General features: G+C 48.2%; 1 protein-coding gene across 1 annotated transcript; it reads right to left on the reverse strand.

Moving 5' to 3' along the window:
- Positions 1–6,305: 6,305 nt before the first annotated feature.
- TMEM72 (transmembrane protein 72) lies at positions 6,306–13,660 on the reverse strand. Its single transcript, XM_059477239.1, has 5 exons — positions 13,391–13,660; positions 9,469–9,535; positions 8,995–9,066; positions 8,168–8,307; positions 6,306–7,998 (listed from the first exon to the last, which is right to left on the reverse strand). The coding sequence occupies exons 1-5, from the start codon at positions 13,458–13,460 to the stop codon at positions 7,538–7,540; spliced, it is 810 nt and encodes a 269-aa protein (XP_059333222.1). The 5' UTR covers positions 13,461–13,660; the 3' UTR covers positions 6,306–7,537.
- Between the last annotated feature and the right edge of the window lie 766 nt (positions 13,661–14,426).

Consider the following 14,426-nt stretch of genomic DNA (forward strand, 5'->3'; position numbering starts at 1 on the left):
GCTGTGAGGGCATCACTCCCACACACCCTGGTGTGCCATGGCTCACTGTCCCCTGCAGTGACCTCCCTGTGCAGGGGGAGGTGATGTCCTGTCCTGCTGCTCCTGCCACAAACCACACAGCCATGCTGCAACAGCAGAGCATTGCACAGTGCTCAAGCCATCTCAGAATTAAAAAGCTGATGGAAGAGTTATACAGGGCAACTACTCCTCATGTACCTGTGTTTGCTTATGTTTGCTACATATTTGTGCATAGACACTCCTAATATATGTGGCAATTTCAGTTCCAAATTCGACTCTGTGTTCCCATACTTCTGCTCAGGGAGGAAAAAAAAGAAATCTTCACTTGCCCTCTCCTGCTTTTCATATGCATCCATTTACGAGTGATTCATCCAGGGCAGAGTAAGTTTATAGACTTGTGAACTCAGATCTAAAACATGATTAGAGATCAAATGGAATATAAACCACAGTATAGTAAAACAGAAATTCCCCTTGGCTTCTGTTCTTCTTAGCAGTTGTTCTGCACAGGTATTGAGCCATGTACACACCTACTAAGCTTTACAAGAAAACTTTTCCTAGATGTCAAACTTTTTCTTTAAAAGGATAGAAAAAAGGCAATATTCTACTAATAAAATTATCTTTCATCTTAGTAACTCCAGCATTAAAATAATTGCAAAACAGATTAATGTTTTCAGAAATATTATTTAACTTGTAATTTCTAATTATTGTTAAGTGAAAGCTCTGTATAATTTGATTAATAATTATCATTGATTTTCTACTTGAGATTAGCTTTGACTGAATTCCATTCAACTTGTAATTTTGACTGTGCTTGCCTGAGATGTAGAATCTTTTAAATAAGAAAAAATACCCATCTGAATGGCTGATCTGAATGCCAGTAACATGTGGATTACAGTCTTATAAAAAAGGTTTGAGACATTGCTCAACTTGATTTTTCTTACACCTTTGTTTTGAATTGATACACAGACTTAGCTGGTTGTAGGGCAGTTATTTGAATAATTACTTTTTCCATGAAAGTATTGAGTAACAAAGCCCAGCTTGTGCAGGGTAGTTCTGTGCAGGGCAGAGTGGCTCCACGAGCATTTCACAGGTGACACAAGCTACATTTCACAGCTACAAGCAAGTAACAAGAAAGAAGAGAGTCTGTCCAGAATGGCACACAGGACATGTTTTGGGGCAGAACCAGCACAGTGGCTGCAATAGCATTTCCATGGCAATGTAATTCCATGTGGTATTTTTTACTTCACCTTGTCTGGTAGTTTGTCTAACATGAGCTGTCATGATACCCTGTCTAGATACACAGTATTGATGGAGTAATTCACACCTGTGGCACGGTTTCAGGATGAGTAGGACTGAAATTAATGGGTTTGGGGCATTCTTATTTGTAGCTTTGGAACATAAAACAAAAAATATTTTGCCATTTCATGCCAGTTTTTCTATGGTTGAAAGTGCTATGTAAGTGGAAAACAAAAATACGTGGAATTTTGATTTAGAAGGAATCAGCCTGAATAAGGAAATGTTTGTGTCTGTGATTACTGGTTGGAAGTGAAGAAAACATGAAACAATAAGCTTGATAAAATGATTATAGCAGAAATACAGTATTTTAGTACTGGATAAGAGCCAGGAAAAGTAATGATAAAAACAGAGCCTTTTCCATTTCCAAACCAGTCAGCAAGAATTTGTTTGCAATTTCCTTCTCAGGGCACTTCCATGAGATATGTTGAGTAAGATTGTGATATTTTTTACATTGTCACAGCATGTAGTCCCAATGTGAAACACATAACATGTCTCTGTTCTGCTGGAGAAGACACTGAATTTCCATTTCTGCAGCTGGTGATTTCTTCTGAGCTTGCAGATGCTTGCATGAGAAACATGCTGAGATGGAATCATAATTAATGAGAAAATAATAAGATGAAGTTCACTTTCCTGCCTGGGCCTGGGTTTTTGAGGGAAAGGTGCTGGTTAAAGGGTGAAATTTCCTTCTTAAGTCCAATCTCCCAAGAACTGCTCAGATCAAATTTCCTTGCCACGCTGCTACAAAGCTATATAAGGGCTGGGGAAAGGGCTGGGGACTGTTTCCTCAACAGGCACAAAAGTAAAAGAAGTTATAAAGAACCCAGAGCAAGCCTCTCCACCTTGAAAGGGAGAAATGGAGTGCTACTATATCAAATTCAAAAGCCCTACCATTATACCAAACTCCCCCAGAGAATTTTACTTGAGTGTGGCTTAGAGAGAAGACAGTGTAGAAAAGCTTCTTCCCCTCAGTTTTGTGCACAATAAAACCTTTTTGTGTTCTTCTGCCTTCTCATGCTATTGAAGGAAGTAATGCAGTCTAGCAAAAACATAACTGAAAAAAAACCCAAATTGCTTTTTTTATTGCACAAATGATTTTTATGTGTTGGGTTTTTTTTTTTACATACTGCGTCAGCAGGCAGTTGGAAGAGTTGGAAGGTGAGGTTTGCCAAAAAAAACCTGGAAAAACATAACGAGTTATGTTACAGACTCCCTGTGTCTGCTTCCTTCTTTCCTTCTAGGCACAATTTGGAAGACGTGAGCTCCCTCTGCAGTGTTGAAAGCCTCATCCAAAACTGCAGCTGCAAGCGTGTGTCTCCAGGGAGTGTGGAGCCAGCAGGGCGCTGGGGGCTGGTGACCAAAGCTGGGCATCTGGTGAGTACCAAACACAGCCATTCTTGCAGAGGGGCTTTGGAGAGGGAGGGGCAGGAAGGAGCTGTGCAGTCACGCCACAGTGCATGCAACTTTGTTCAGTGTGACTTGATCAAGACAGTATTTCCTTTTAAATAGTGCTCTGGAGGGGAAAAGTTTGGGCTGAAGAAGTGGCTTGGTAGAAAGAAGAGATGAGAGTGGGATAAGGATTAATGTTAAGATGCTGTTCACCTTCCACCCGAGCTGTAGGAAGTCCAGGATGTGCTGAGGAGGAGCTCCCAATAAATATTACTCTTCCCTTTTTTTTTTGTTTTCTTTCCCTTTTATTTAGTTTTTTATTTCCTATCTGACATATGGATTCCCTCTTTAGTCTGTGATCCAAAGACCTGGGTTGGCTCCTGGTGTTTGCCTAGAGCCTCAAAACAAGATTCAATAAAGTTACATGCTGAGTGAATAATTGCCTAGAATTAGAATCCAAGAGGTACCTCAAACATTCATTAGGATATAACCTATGCAGTCATCTCATTAGTGGTATGTCAGCTGATACATGGTGGCTGCAAGTCATATTCCTGCTTTTGCATCACGCCAAGCAGACAAGGGAGCTGACAGCTCCAAGAAATCCCAGGCAGGTTTGGGATCTAGTTTTGGTTTCTGTAACTTCCCTCACAGCAAGAAATGCAGGAGGCCAGCCAAAACAGAAACTGCATTTCTGTCCCAGCACATGGGAGAATCTCCTGGCTGGGACAGGAGAAGGTGCAGGGCTGAAGAGTGGTAGGGTTGCAGGTGTGTTAGTGGAGACAGGTCCTCTCCTGCATGTGGATATCACTCAATACTAGAAGCCACCAATGCCACTGATGCTGATACTGGTGTTTGCTGATGCGAGTGCTGCAGTTACAAACTCAAGCTGGGCATTTTTGATTTCAATTGCTGACACTGCAGAAACGGAGCACTTTTCTCTCCAAGTGTGCTTTATTTTCCTAATACTGCTGTTATTTGGGTAAAGCATTAATTTCCATGTTTCAAATATGAAGCAGCACTCAGAGAAATGAGAGACCAGAGTCCCAGTGGGGATTTGGGGAATTAGGAGGGTGACCATCCCAGCCCCTGGTGCGAGGTGGAAGCACTGTGGTGGGGCAGGGAGTGTGCCTGTCTCCAGGGCCCTGCAACAACTGCTTGTGCATCAGAAGAGAGGAATTGTAAAGTGAAGCTTGCACCAAAATTTGGTTTTCCTGCATATGAAACTTAAAATGGAATAACTGTTTGCAACATACCAGTTTACCAGTTTACTGTGTTTTGATGGGGGCTGTCAAGTAACATTGTAGAGTTGTTCCATTTCACATGTAAAGCAGGCAAACTTTTCCTGATGCAGGGGAATCTTTGGTGGAAATTTTGAAGGAAACAATTTCTGCCGGGATTACCTCACAGAGTTTTACCTTACAAATGTATTTCTTTTGGATGATTCATCTCATTTCCTTTCAGTATGTGAATCCACAGGAGTTTATAGCTCTATGCACTCTAACTCAGTGAATTAATCTCAATGGACCAGCCGAGTAATGAATTTTTGCAATGCAGGCAAAAATTACATAGCAGAGTTCATGTAGTGGTGTGTGGACTTGCAGTTCAGGCAGCTCATATTCAAATGCACTACACTGCAAAGTTAATAGCATCAAGTTCTCCCTCTTTTTCTTTCCCTGCAATTACCATGCATATATGAGAGCCTTTCTCATACAGACCCCCCACAGCCCTCTACATCATCTCTGGTGCTTTCAGTAGCCCCTGGGATGGCTCTCACAGCTAGATGTAGGGAGTGGGGCCAACAGAGAAGTGCACACTTGAGTGAATAATCTCTGAGGCCTCTGCAAAGTCATCTGACACCCCCTGAGGCAGAACATTTCCTCTGCACTGGGTTTTAAAGAAAGCCTGAGGCTTTGTTTCTCTAAGCAGTTGAGCTGCTCTAACAGCCTGCTGACTCTGAAAGAGATTCTTTTATCCTCCATCCCCTTAATTTGTGGCTGGCTCTCCCTGAACTTATTTGGCTCATTACCCAGGAAGATAGCCACCTGCTTTCTTTTTCCTAATTATTGTTCCTCTGGGCTAACAGGTCCCTACACTGATGGAGCTAGAAGGTGGCATCAGGGGTGGGATGGGTGGTGAGGAGCAGAGAGGGGATGTACAAATGGACTCCTTGGCAGGGAGAACCTGGGAAGCAGCTCAGGTGCTGTTTGAGGCGCAGCTTGTCTGCCTCTGGGGGAGCAGCCACTTCCCCAGCACGGATGCAAACTCTTGGCAGACTCCAGGGTGAGTCAGCCACAGACCTAAGCTGAACAGGCAATTTAATACCACAAAAAAGACAAGAAGATTATTTTTCCCAGCCTTTATCTCCTGAGCTAGCTAGCTGTGGGGTTGGAGAAGAACCAGGCCAACACAAGAGAGCAAGCAAGAAAAGCAACCAGGTCCATGCTGGCTCTGTGAAGCCTGAAAAAACATCTCACCTGTAGCTTCCTCCATTCTTGGTTCTGAAGGGAGACCTACAACAGACTTTTAAAAGATGAGCCGAAAAATGGAAACTTAATTGTGCAGCTCTAAAAACTGCAAATGCATTTTAAGTACTTCACAGAAATGAAATTTGCTCCCTACAAACTTCCAAGTGCCAAAGGTGCTGCCAGCACATTGCTTCACCCCTTGTGCTGCCCCACGGGTACAACTCATGGGGCTGGCTGATTGAGCAAGGGCTGAGGGATGAAATCTGTGGCAGAGCATCTGTTCCCACCCTGGCTGCCCAGGAGCTTTGCTAAGGAGAAGAGTCTACAGCAATACAATCTTTCTCTAGTCAGCAGATTGCTCCATATATTGGGAGCAGGGCCTGTTCAATGAAGTTGATCTCCCTGTGTGCAATTAATTAAGTAATGTTTAAAGAAGGGCCTTGGATGATGCAGAAAGCTGACTTTGCAGATGAAAGTGGCTTTAATTGCAGAGCAGATGTGTGGTGAAGCTGGGAGCCAGCTCTGCCTTTTTGGGCAGAGTAGGCCAGGGTGGGTATCCTGTTAGCATGGCTGGGTTGGGACCTTGGTTGGTGCAGGTATGTTTGCCACTAGGTTTAGAGGAAAAGAGCTTTATTTTTTATCTCCTAATGTGATGAATACGCGAGGTGGAGGGTGAAGCTGTGGTTGCATCTTGGCTTGCTGCTATCAGTTGTGCAGTGTTAACTTGGCATAATTTTCTGAAGGTATTTTCACAGGTACAAATCCACCCTAAAGGCACGTGTGTACGTGACTCCTTCCCAGCACACCATGACAGGATAGGAGGGTAATTTCTGCAGCCAGAAACAGGAGGTCTCTAACCCATGTATCATGTTTAGAGCAGATTGATATTTCAAATGTTGGTGATGCAACAAAAAGTTTTCTGTTTATGTCTCATTGTAGGATTGACAAGTATGTGTAACCCTTCATAAACTGCTCTTGGCAACAGCTTTGGTATTAAACACAGGCAGTCAAATATTGTGAGTCAATATCTTTCATCTTCTTCCTCATCCATATCACAAATTAGAAGTCACTTAAAAATAGTTTATTAAAAAGCAGCACTGGTTTCTTATCTCAGTTGCCTTCTGATTACACTTTGACCTACTTTCCTAAATGAACACAGTGATTGCCCCTTGGAGAGATCAGATCTTAAATAAAAGAAATGAGGTATTTACAAGAAAAACAGCCAGTTAACTGGCTTCTACCTTATAAATAATCTAGCAGGTCCCAGGAACTTGCTCTAATTTCCATCACTTTCCCCCGGTGCTATGCGTCTGGGCTCAGAGCATTTACAGATTTTCATCCCAACAGCAGTGACAGTATGGCTTCTTGTCCCATGTCAAAGGGAACCCAGCCACCTGAGCTCTTCCCACATGTCCTCAGGTGAGAGCTGAATAGGAGGAAAATGCTTGATTATGTCCTCAAAAGGCAGAAATTGTGCCAGGATTAAGCCAGAATTAAGGGGTTCAGTGAAGAGCTGGCATGGAAGAAACTGGTGGGACAGTATGGTAATTTTATTATTGCCTTTGCCCTCTGGGGGCCATAATTACACACATTGGAGTTACACACAGTCTGCTGTGCCAGTGTGGTGCTGAACCTCAGGACCTGGGCTGCCATATCATCCCAAAGTTCTTCTAATTCAAGCGGGCTGTCCAAGCAGGGGACATCTGGAAGGCCTCTGCTCCTGCTTAGGTGTCCCCAAGGCCAGAGATGATTTCCCTGCTGGTCTCAGAGTGCCTGGGGAGGTACTAAGCAGGTGCTAATGCCAGGGGTGTGCTTGGTCTCAGCCCACCTCACAAATATGTTTTGCATGTCTCAAGCTACTGCAGCGGGTGCAGGTGCTGAGAGGGAACCTGCAGGCTGCAGTGCCTGTGCTGAATTCAGCCCAGCCCTGAGCTCTGCCATGTGCAATGAGAATTCACCCAGCCCTGAGCTCTGCCATGTGCAGTGAGGCCAGAGAGACACAAGTGCCCCAGCAGGGGCTGCTCCAGGGCACACAGATCTCCACTCCTGCTGCCTGAGTCTGCCAGCAGGGAGGCACACGCCATGGCTGTGATGTCAGGAGGAGCACGGAGGGGTGTGCACAGGGAGTGACACAGGTGAGGCTGTGGGAGCAGAAACCTCACTGTGCTGGCACTACCCCAGCTGAACCCCACCTGTCCCCTGGCAGCCACAATGTAGGGGACCAGGGAGTGCAGGCAGCCCTTGGAGAGGGGGTGGCACAGCAGTCACCCTAAAGTACAGAAGGCAGTAAGGGCCACCTCCTTGGGCCCGTTGGCTGCTGGAGCATCTGCTCCAGGGTAGCAGCAGGCTGTCCTATCCTCAGTCCTGCTGAGGGCTCAGAAGAGGCCAGGAGAGCTGAGAGGGGCGATGATGATGGGGGCATCAGGTGGGGTGAGGATGGGTGTTGTGTCTGATGTGGTCTCCTCAGCCTCACTCTCCACATCCTCCACGTCCTCGCTGACAGAGGGGATGATCTGCACCACCTTCTCCTCAAAGTGCACTTGCTTGCGAGGCGCTGGCACGGCTGCTGGCTGGACAGGAGTGTCTGGGGCTGAGCTGCTGTCCTTGCTGCCCTTCAGGATGCTCTTCATATGGCCCAGAAGCGAGCGGTGCTGCTCCCTCTGGGCCCCGTGGAAGGTGTAGGTCTGCTCAGTGTCACCAATGATGGTTGGGGCTGCCTCAGTGCCTGAAGGGTCCACGTAGTGACCCACCTGGGGATGCGTGCCTTTGTGCCCTGGGCTCTTCCTCCTCTTGCTCAGCAGGAAGTAGGCCAGGGCAGTGAGCACCAGCATGGACCCTGGGGACAAGAATATGTTGGCTGCAGGCTCTGGCTTGTGGGAAGGCCTTGCCAAGCAGTGCTTGGTATGGCTAGCCCAGTGCCACCAGCCCAGCTCCCTGCACATCCCCACCCCTCACCAGACCATTCTCCTCTTCCATCTGCACTACTCCCCACCCAAGCTTCTCACCAGGGATGGTGACATGCCAGACCAGGACGGGATGCAGGAAGCAAGCCACTGAGAGCAGCGTGTACCCCAGAAATTTCTGGAAGCTCCCTGGGCATCTAGCTCGCTTCCAGAAGGCCTGTGCCAGGAATTCAGGCTTGTGACTGGGGAGAGAGAGAGAGGTCCTTGTGGCATGAGGCACCAACCATATGCCAAGAAGATTTGGTCCTAACCATAACCCATCTAAATGTGCAGATCCTCAGTCTGGTTTGTCAGAAGATAGATGTGCTTTTCAGGGAAGATAAGCAAAGCCTGAACATCTCCTGCAGGGAGAAGAGCATTTGCCAGAGGCCAGCATCTCAGTGCCTCACTAATCAAGTGCCTGCTAATACAAGTAAGGAGATGCCTCTAAGCTGTAAGGACTTTTGAGTTTCTGCTAGAAGACAGCAGTAGTGCTCAGCCTCTGAAAAGGACATAAGGATTGTTGACATTTCAGCTTTAACTTCTGTGCTGTCTCTGGAAGGAGCTGAAGCTCACCCTGGGGATCTGGGTCTTCCTCCAACCCTGGTACCTTGTGCCTCCACACTGTGTTAAGCAGATGCTGAAACCAGGGTTTGTTGTGCTGATGCTCAGGAAATTAGGGCACAAGCCTGGATTAAAACACAGGTTTAAATGGCTGTGCCCATGGACCCATTTACCTCCCCCCTGTCTGAGTGCACTTGCCTTGGCACTGGGGGCAGGACCTTTGGTCTGGCACTTGCAGCTCCCCCAGATCTGGTGTTGCTGTAAGGGGCAAGGTGCCTTTGGGAGGTCCCACCATGGCTGGAGAGTAGTGGGCAGGGTCTACTCACGTGAAACACATCTCCAGGAACAAACTGATAAAGAAGAAGCCTTCACAGACAGTAACTGCAACCCCTGAAAAACTGAAAGGTGGAGCTGTCAGGGGAGCGGGGCTGTGTTTGAGTATGTTCTGCAGGTGGGCAGAAAGGGCACAGGGGGCCAGAATTTACTATCCAGTACTCAACACAGTCTGTATGCAGGGGTCTGAACACCCTCTGCTTATCTGGTTTGTTGAAAACTCACAGCCCTCCTGCCCCTGGGGAATCAACTTGCAGCCAGTGTTGCCTCTGGCCTGCCTGAGTCTGCAGTAGCATTTCTTTTCCTAACAGAAATAGCTTATTTTTCTGAAATATGGAGATCTGAAATACCCAAAGCCTTGGACACTGTCTCCTGCTGCTGTTGCAGTCTAGTCTGGTGCTACATATGGTGGTGGGGTTGACCTTGTCACCCCTGCCAGCTCTGATTTCAAGGGCAAAAATACTCACAGCAGATAGAAAGCCAGGCTTTTAAACTGTCCTCGCTGCAGAGTTTCTACGCCCACACCGATCAGCACTAGAAAGAGAAGGCAGGAAAGATGCTGACTGCAGAGTTCAATCCCAGTTCCCTTGGGTTAGTAACCAGCTCCCAGAATAAATGTTCCCATTTCCCCAGGGGCTAGCAAGGCAGCTTCTTCCATGCAGGGCAGCATGTCAGGACTGCCAGCACCGGTGATCCATGCTGACACACCCACCCAGAGGAGTCAGAGCTGAGTTCTGCCCTTGACACAGAGCCCTGAAACCCATCCCAACTGCACCCCTGTGATGGCAGCCTTGCCACTGTGTGGGCTGGGGAAAGGTGCTCTGGGAATACCAGCTGGCCTTGGACAGCTGGGGGAGGCAAGCAGCAGCGTCCTGTGACCATTCCACTCTGAGATGGGCTATACTGCCACATCCCAGCTGCCACAGGCCCACTGCCCATCCTCCTCTGCTCCCAGTGCCTGCCAGCCCCACTCCCTTGCCCTCCCTGCTGCACCCAACACGTGGCTGCAGAGCAGGGCAGCTGTGCCAGCTGCCTTCACGAAGGGCTGTAGCCATAGCATCAGGATCCTTTGCTAGCCAAACACAAAAACATATAATGGGAGCAGGCAGATTAAAACCAGGGAATGAAAGTTCTCTCAGTGCCTCAGCCAGTACAGAGCACCAGGGAGTCAGTTTTAGGGGGATTAAGAGCATTAGCAAGGCTAAAATCTTTGATGGATTGGCCAATAGCTTCAGGGGATGGAAAATTTTCTTCAACATCCTTCAGGTCCCTTCAAGATTATTTCTAGAATTGAGCAGAAACGTAATGCCTCACACCAGCTGCAGCAAGCTGGTCGGTACATAACAATTCACAGGGCACAAGTGTCAGCAGTGTGGAGCTGAACGAAGCCCAGCTTTCATAGCCAGAGCAATTTCCTGTCTGCACCTGATGCCTCCAGCCCTCAGTGAGCAGCCCACTGGTGCTCAGGAAGTTCACCACTGCTCCTGCTCCATGCACACTGGCCAAGGTTTGAGGTGCAGATTAGATCCATTTCTCTGAGCTGTGGTTTGCCCCATCTGGAGAAGGGTACCAGGCCCCCAAACAAGGACACAGCTCAGTGTCCATCGAGACTGCAGTGTAGTCAATGCCAAGGGTCAGCTTTCCCACCTGGGCTGAAAGAAATCCCTCTGTGCTTTCCCTGTGTCTCCTACAGCTGCCGGCCCCTGTCAGCCAAGGGAACTTATGGGGCCCATGTGCCACCCTTCTACACTGCCTTTCCAGCCCTGAGCAGAGCACAGGGAAATCAGCCTCATCAGAGGGCTGTGAAGCTGCAGGAGTTGTGTAATCCTACATGCAGAGTACTGTCTTTTACTATCTTGTGACTGAGGGCCATTCTTTATAATCTTCCCTACAAATGTGGACTTCATTCATTCCCATTCATTCATTCATTCATTCAGTCTGTGGATGAATGCAGAATTCTACAGCTTGGCTGCTAGCTCAAGCCTCTGCTCTGGATGGGGAGATTTCCTCCTATTGCACAGCTTCTGCTTTATCCACAAAGCTGTTTGGATGAAGAATCTGCAAGAAAAAAAGAGCTGTTTCGAGGTGTTTGTTTGGACTAGTCACTGCCTTGATTTGGATCTTGTCCAAACCATGTGGCTAAAGGCACATGATTAGGAATTAAATGGTTGAAAGCATGAGAATTAAGAAATAAGTAGGAAATCTTTCCTAGATGCAAAAAACACAAGGCCTGGAATCACTGACCTAGAGATGCTGAAAACCCTGCAGCAAATCACACAGGGCTGTTTGACAACTCTTTGCTAACTTGCCATGAGACCAGTTAGCCATTTTCTGATTCAAAGGAAGCCCTGTAGCCTCACCACTGCAGAGAGCCACACACTCCACGATCCTGGGGGAAGGGGAGGTTTGTAGCATGTGGGTAACTTGTATTTACTAGCAGCATAAAGAGCTGGGCAGGCCTTCTCAAAATCAATTAGCGAGGCTGATGCACTCTCCATTTCATAGTTGTTTTTTTTTCAAACAAAACCCATGGGAATTTCTTCTGCATGGTTTCCATTTCATTCAAAAGGCTCACACACCTCATCAGGCACTAAACACTGCATCAAGCTGATTTCTTACTCCATTGAAATACACAGAGGAATAAAACACAGGCACATCTCAGTCTTCACGGGCCTTTTGGGAAAGTCAGGTGATACTGGGAATGCACCAGACCTATAGAAAAGCACAGGGAGTTGTAGTGCAGCCCTCTATGCTCTGATGCTAAGCAGACAGATAACTGCAATGCTCATTTAAAGAAAAATTAAAGAAAGATGTGCAGATGCTGCAAAATGATGAAAAGAAAACATGCAGGAAAGATGATATTCCACTAACACATTTCTACATTGTAAACTACTTTCAGTTTTGTTGGTTTAGCATCAGTTTTCTCATGGCAACAAGCTCACATTTTCTCCCAGAAAGGTCTCTATGAATTTCCTTGGAGTTTTAAGTGAGAATATGAGCAATGTGAGGCTCATGGGGGCTCAAATGGATAGGGATGAAGAAATTAGGTGATCTGCATTTTCTGATTAACGCTGTGTCCCATCTCCCAGTGTTGCAGTATCCTCACAACATGCACTTATCTGCTGGGAGTTTTAGAAACTCAGAGACTTAGATCTCTCTGCCTGTTATCAGTATCAGTCCTTTAAAGCACAATCCAGAGCCTCTATCACCCCAGCTGTGTCCTTGGGAACCTGTGCACACTTCAGCTGACCTGTGTGCTTTCTACTTTGTCCTGGTTTGAGCAAAGTGCCTCTTCATGACGTTCTGCAGCTCATAAAGGAAATACAAAGGTAGGAGGGCCTGCTGTGACTTACTCTGATTTCTGACTCTGAAATCCCTGGGGTTCTGAAACAGGAGCCACAGGCATCACATCAAGTCACCTCTCACCAGGAACATCTGGTTCACCCCTCCAGCCTTTAGACAAATCAGACCCTTTGATCTCTGCTTTACTGATGGGGAAACTGAGGCAGAGAGTGCTGCCTGTCCTGTTCCATAACAGCTAGTCAGCAGCAGTGCCAGAGTCAACCCCTGAGCCCTCTGCTTTAGCTGATTCCCCAAATCCCACCTGGAGATGCTCCCTGTGCAATGGTGTTCCATACTCCTGAGTGAGACACTGTGTCTGACACCTGGCTCAAAACTCCTGCATTTCACCTGAAACCAAATGATTCAGCTTGTGCAAGCACTTGGGTGTGCCACCAAACCCAGAACACCCTGGTCCAAAGTAGCCCCTGGCAGCAGGGGGGAAGGATGCTACTCCCCAGGTACCAGGTGGGTGAGTTTATGGTGTTTGTGCTGCAGCCATAACCTGAACTGCTCTGAGCAGCTCCCCGACAGGCTGCTAGAGAGGCAGAGCAGTGCTTTTATTGTAACTATGCCATGGTGGCTGGGACAGAACCTCTCCATCCTGCCTGGGACAGGACATCTCACTGTGCACACTACAAGGAGCTCCTCCTTCATCTTCACATCCACAGTGTAGCCCGGCAGTTTTGCACAGCCATGAGTATTTTGCTTTTCAGTCTCATTACATCTTGTCTATACCTATGCCTGTTTTAGAAGAATACGGTTTTGTTTTCTACTTTTTTTTTTCTTTTGGCATGCATTAGCTTGCCCTCTGAATGTTGGCCCTTCCTTTCCGATGTCTCACTGCTTCCCACAGCATTTGGAAAGAACCTAGCCAGGCAAGCACCACTGTCCCACCCTGGGTCCCAAAGCAAAAGCGAGCAAGTTTTCTTGTCCTCCCCAAAGGAAGGGGCTGTGGCTGCAGCTCGCCAAAGGCAGGGAGGCAGCCTGGAGGTCCCAGCTCCCACTCGGTGCCTTTTAGTGCCAAAGACAGAGAGAATTTGCTCTTACCCGCTGCGGTGGAGATGCCCAGCAATCGGCAGGTGTACTCCAGGGCGCTCCACAGTGCCTTGTGCTGCATGGCGGAGGATGAGGGCTGCGGTACAGCCAGGCAGGAGCTCCTGGGGCTCAGAGCCCCCACGTCAGGCGCAGCCCAGCAGCTCCCAGGAGCAGGCAGAGCCTCTCGTTCCCTGGACTGAGTGACCTTCCTGGAGGAACGGGCAGTGCGTGCAGGACTGGCCACCTCCACAGGGCCTCCCAGGGGAGGGTGGTCGGAGAATGAGCTGCCACCCGGGGAAGCGGTCAGCGCTGCTTGCCGTCGCTCCCGAGGGGGCTGTGGAGCCCCGGCCCTTTCCCGCCCGCCGCCCGCTCCCTCTCGGCCGGTGATTAATGATTGCTGAGGCAGGGTGCGGCCGGGGCAGCATGGGTGCACGGCCTGCCCTGCTCCTGAGGTGGACGCTCTGGAAGCCCAAGCTGATTAAATGAATGTGAAGTCATTAGTGCTGTGCGGCTCCCGGCAGGTTAACCATTTGTGAGGATGACGATGTTTGCTCCTGGCAGGAGAGCAGCACGTTTGTGGCAAGTCATAGGGGGCACCCCGGGCCCACTGCCTCCTGCAGCTGAGGCCGTGCTGCTGCTTGCCATCCAGGTGCCATCTAGTGCGGCTTGGGAAGTGTCTGTGCTGATGTGCAACCACAGGGACAAGGTCATATTCAGAGGGGTCCCACACACTAGGGATCTGATATTCTTTCTTTAGGAACACCAGTAAAATATGTTTTTGTTTTGTAGCTACCAGAGCCATTTGAACAGCACCAGGGTCTCACAAGTGTCATAACGTATGGAATGAGCTGCACAGGTACCCTGACCTCTTTGCCTTGGATTTGGTAGACAGCCTGGGAGTCCTTGGCTTGTTCCTGCAGGACACACTGGCTCAGGAGAGGGGCAACCCTATGGATGTCTGAAGGACGAGCCAAGAAAGCAGTGGCTGTTCTGTTCCCAGCCCCACCCTCCCTTGTGCGTGAACAGGGTACACCTCGCTGGAGGTCAC

The sequence above is a fragment of the Ammospiza nelsoni genome, chromosome 8, assembly GCF_027579445.1.
Source record: "Ammospiza nelsoni isolate bAmmNel1 chromosome 8, bAmmNel1.pri, whole genome shotgun sequence".
In the NCBI taxonomy this organism is placed as follows: domain Eukaryota; kingdom Metazoa; phylum Chordata; class Aves; order Passeriformes; family Passerellidae; genus Ammospiza; species Ammospiza nelsoni.

Bases quoted from the DNA above. Each gene is read 5' to 3' on its own strand.
- TMEM72 (XM_059477239.1), bottom strand. From the start codon at position 13,460: ATGCAGCACAAGGCACTGTGGAGCGCCCTGGAGTACACCTGCCGATTG. The intron at 9,536-13,390 runs GTAAGAGCAAAT...TTCTCTTTCTAG, and splicing joins GGGCATCTCCACCGCAGCGG to TGCTGATCGGTGTGGGCGTA. The intron at 9,067-9,468 runs GTGAGTATTTTT...TCCACCTTTCAG, and splicing joins AGCCTGGCTTTCTATCTGCT to TTTTTCAGGGGTTGCAGTTA.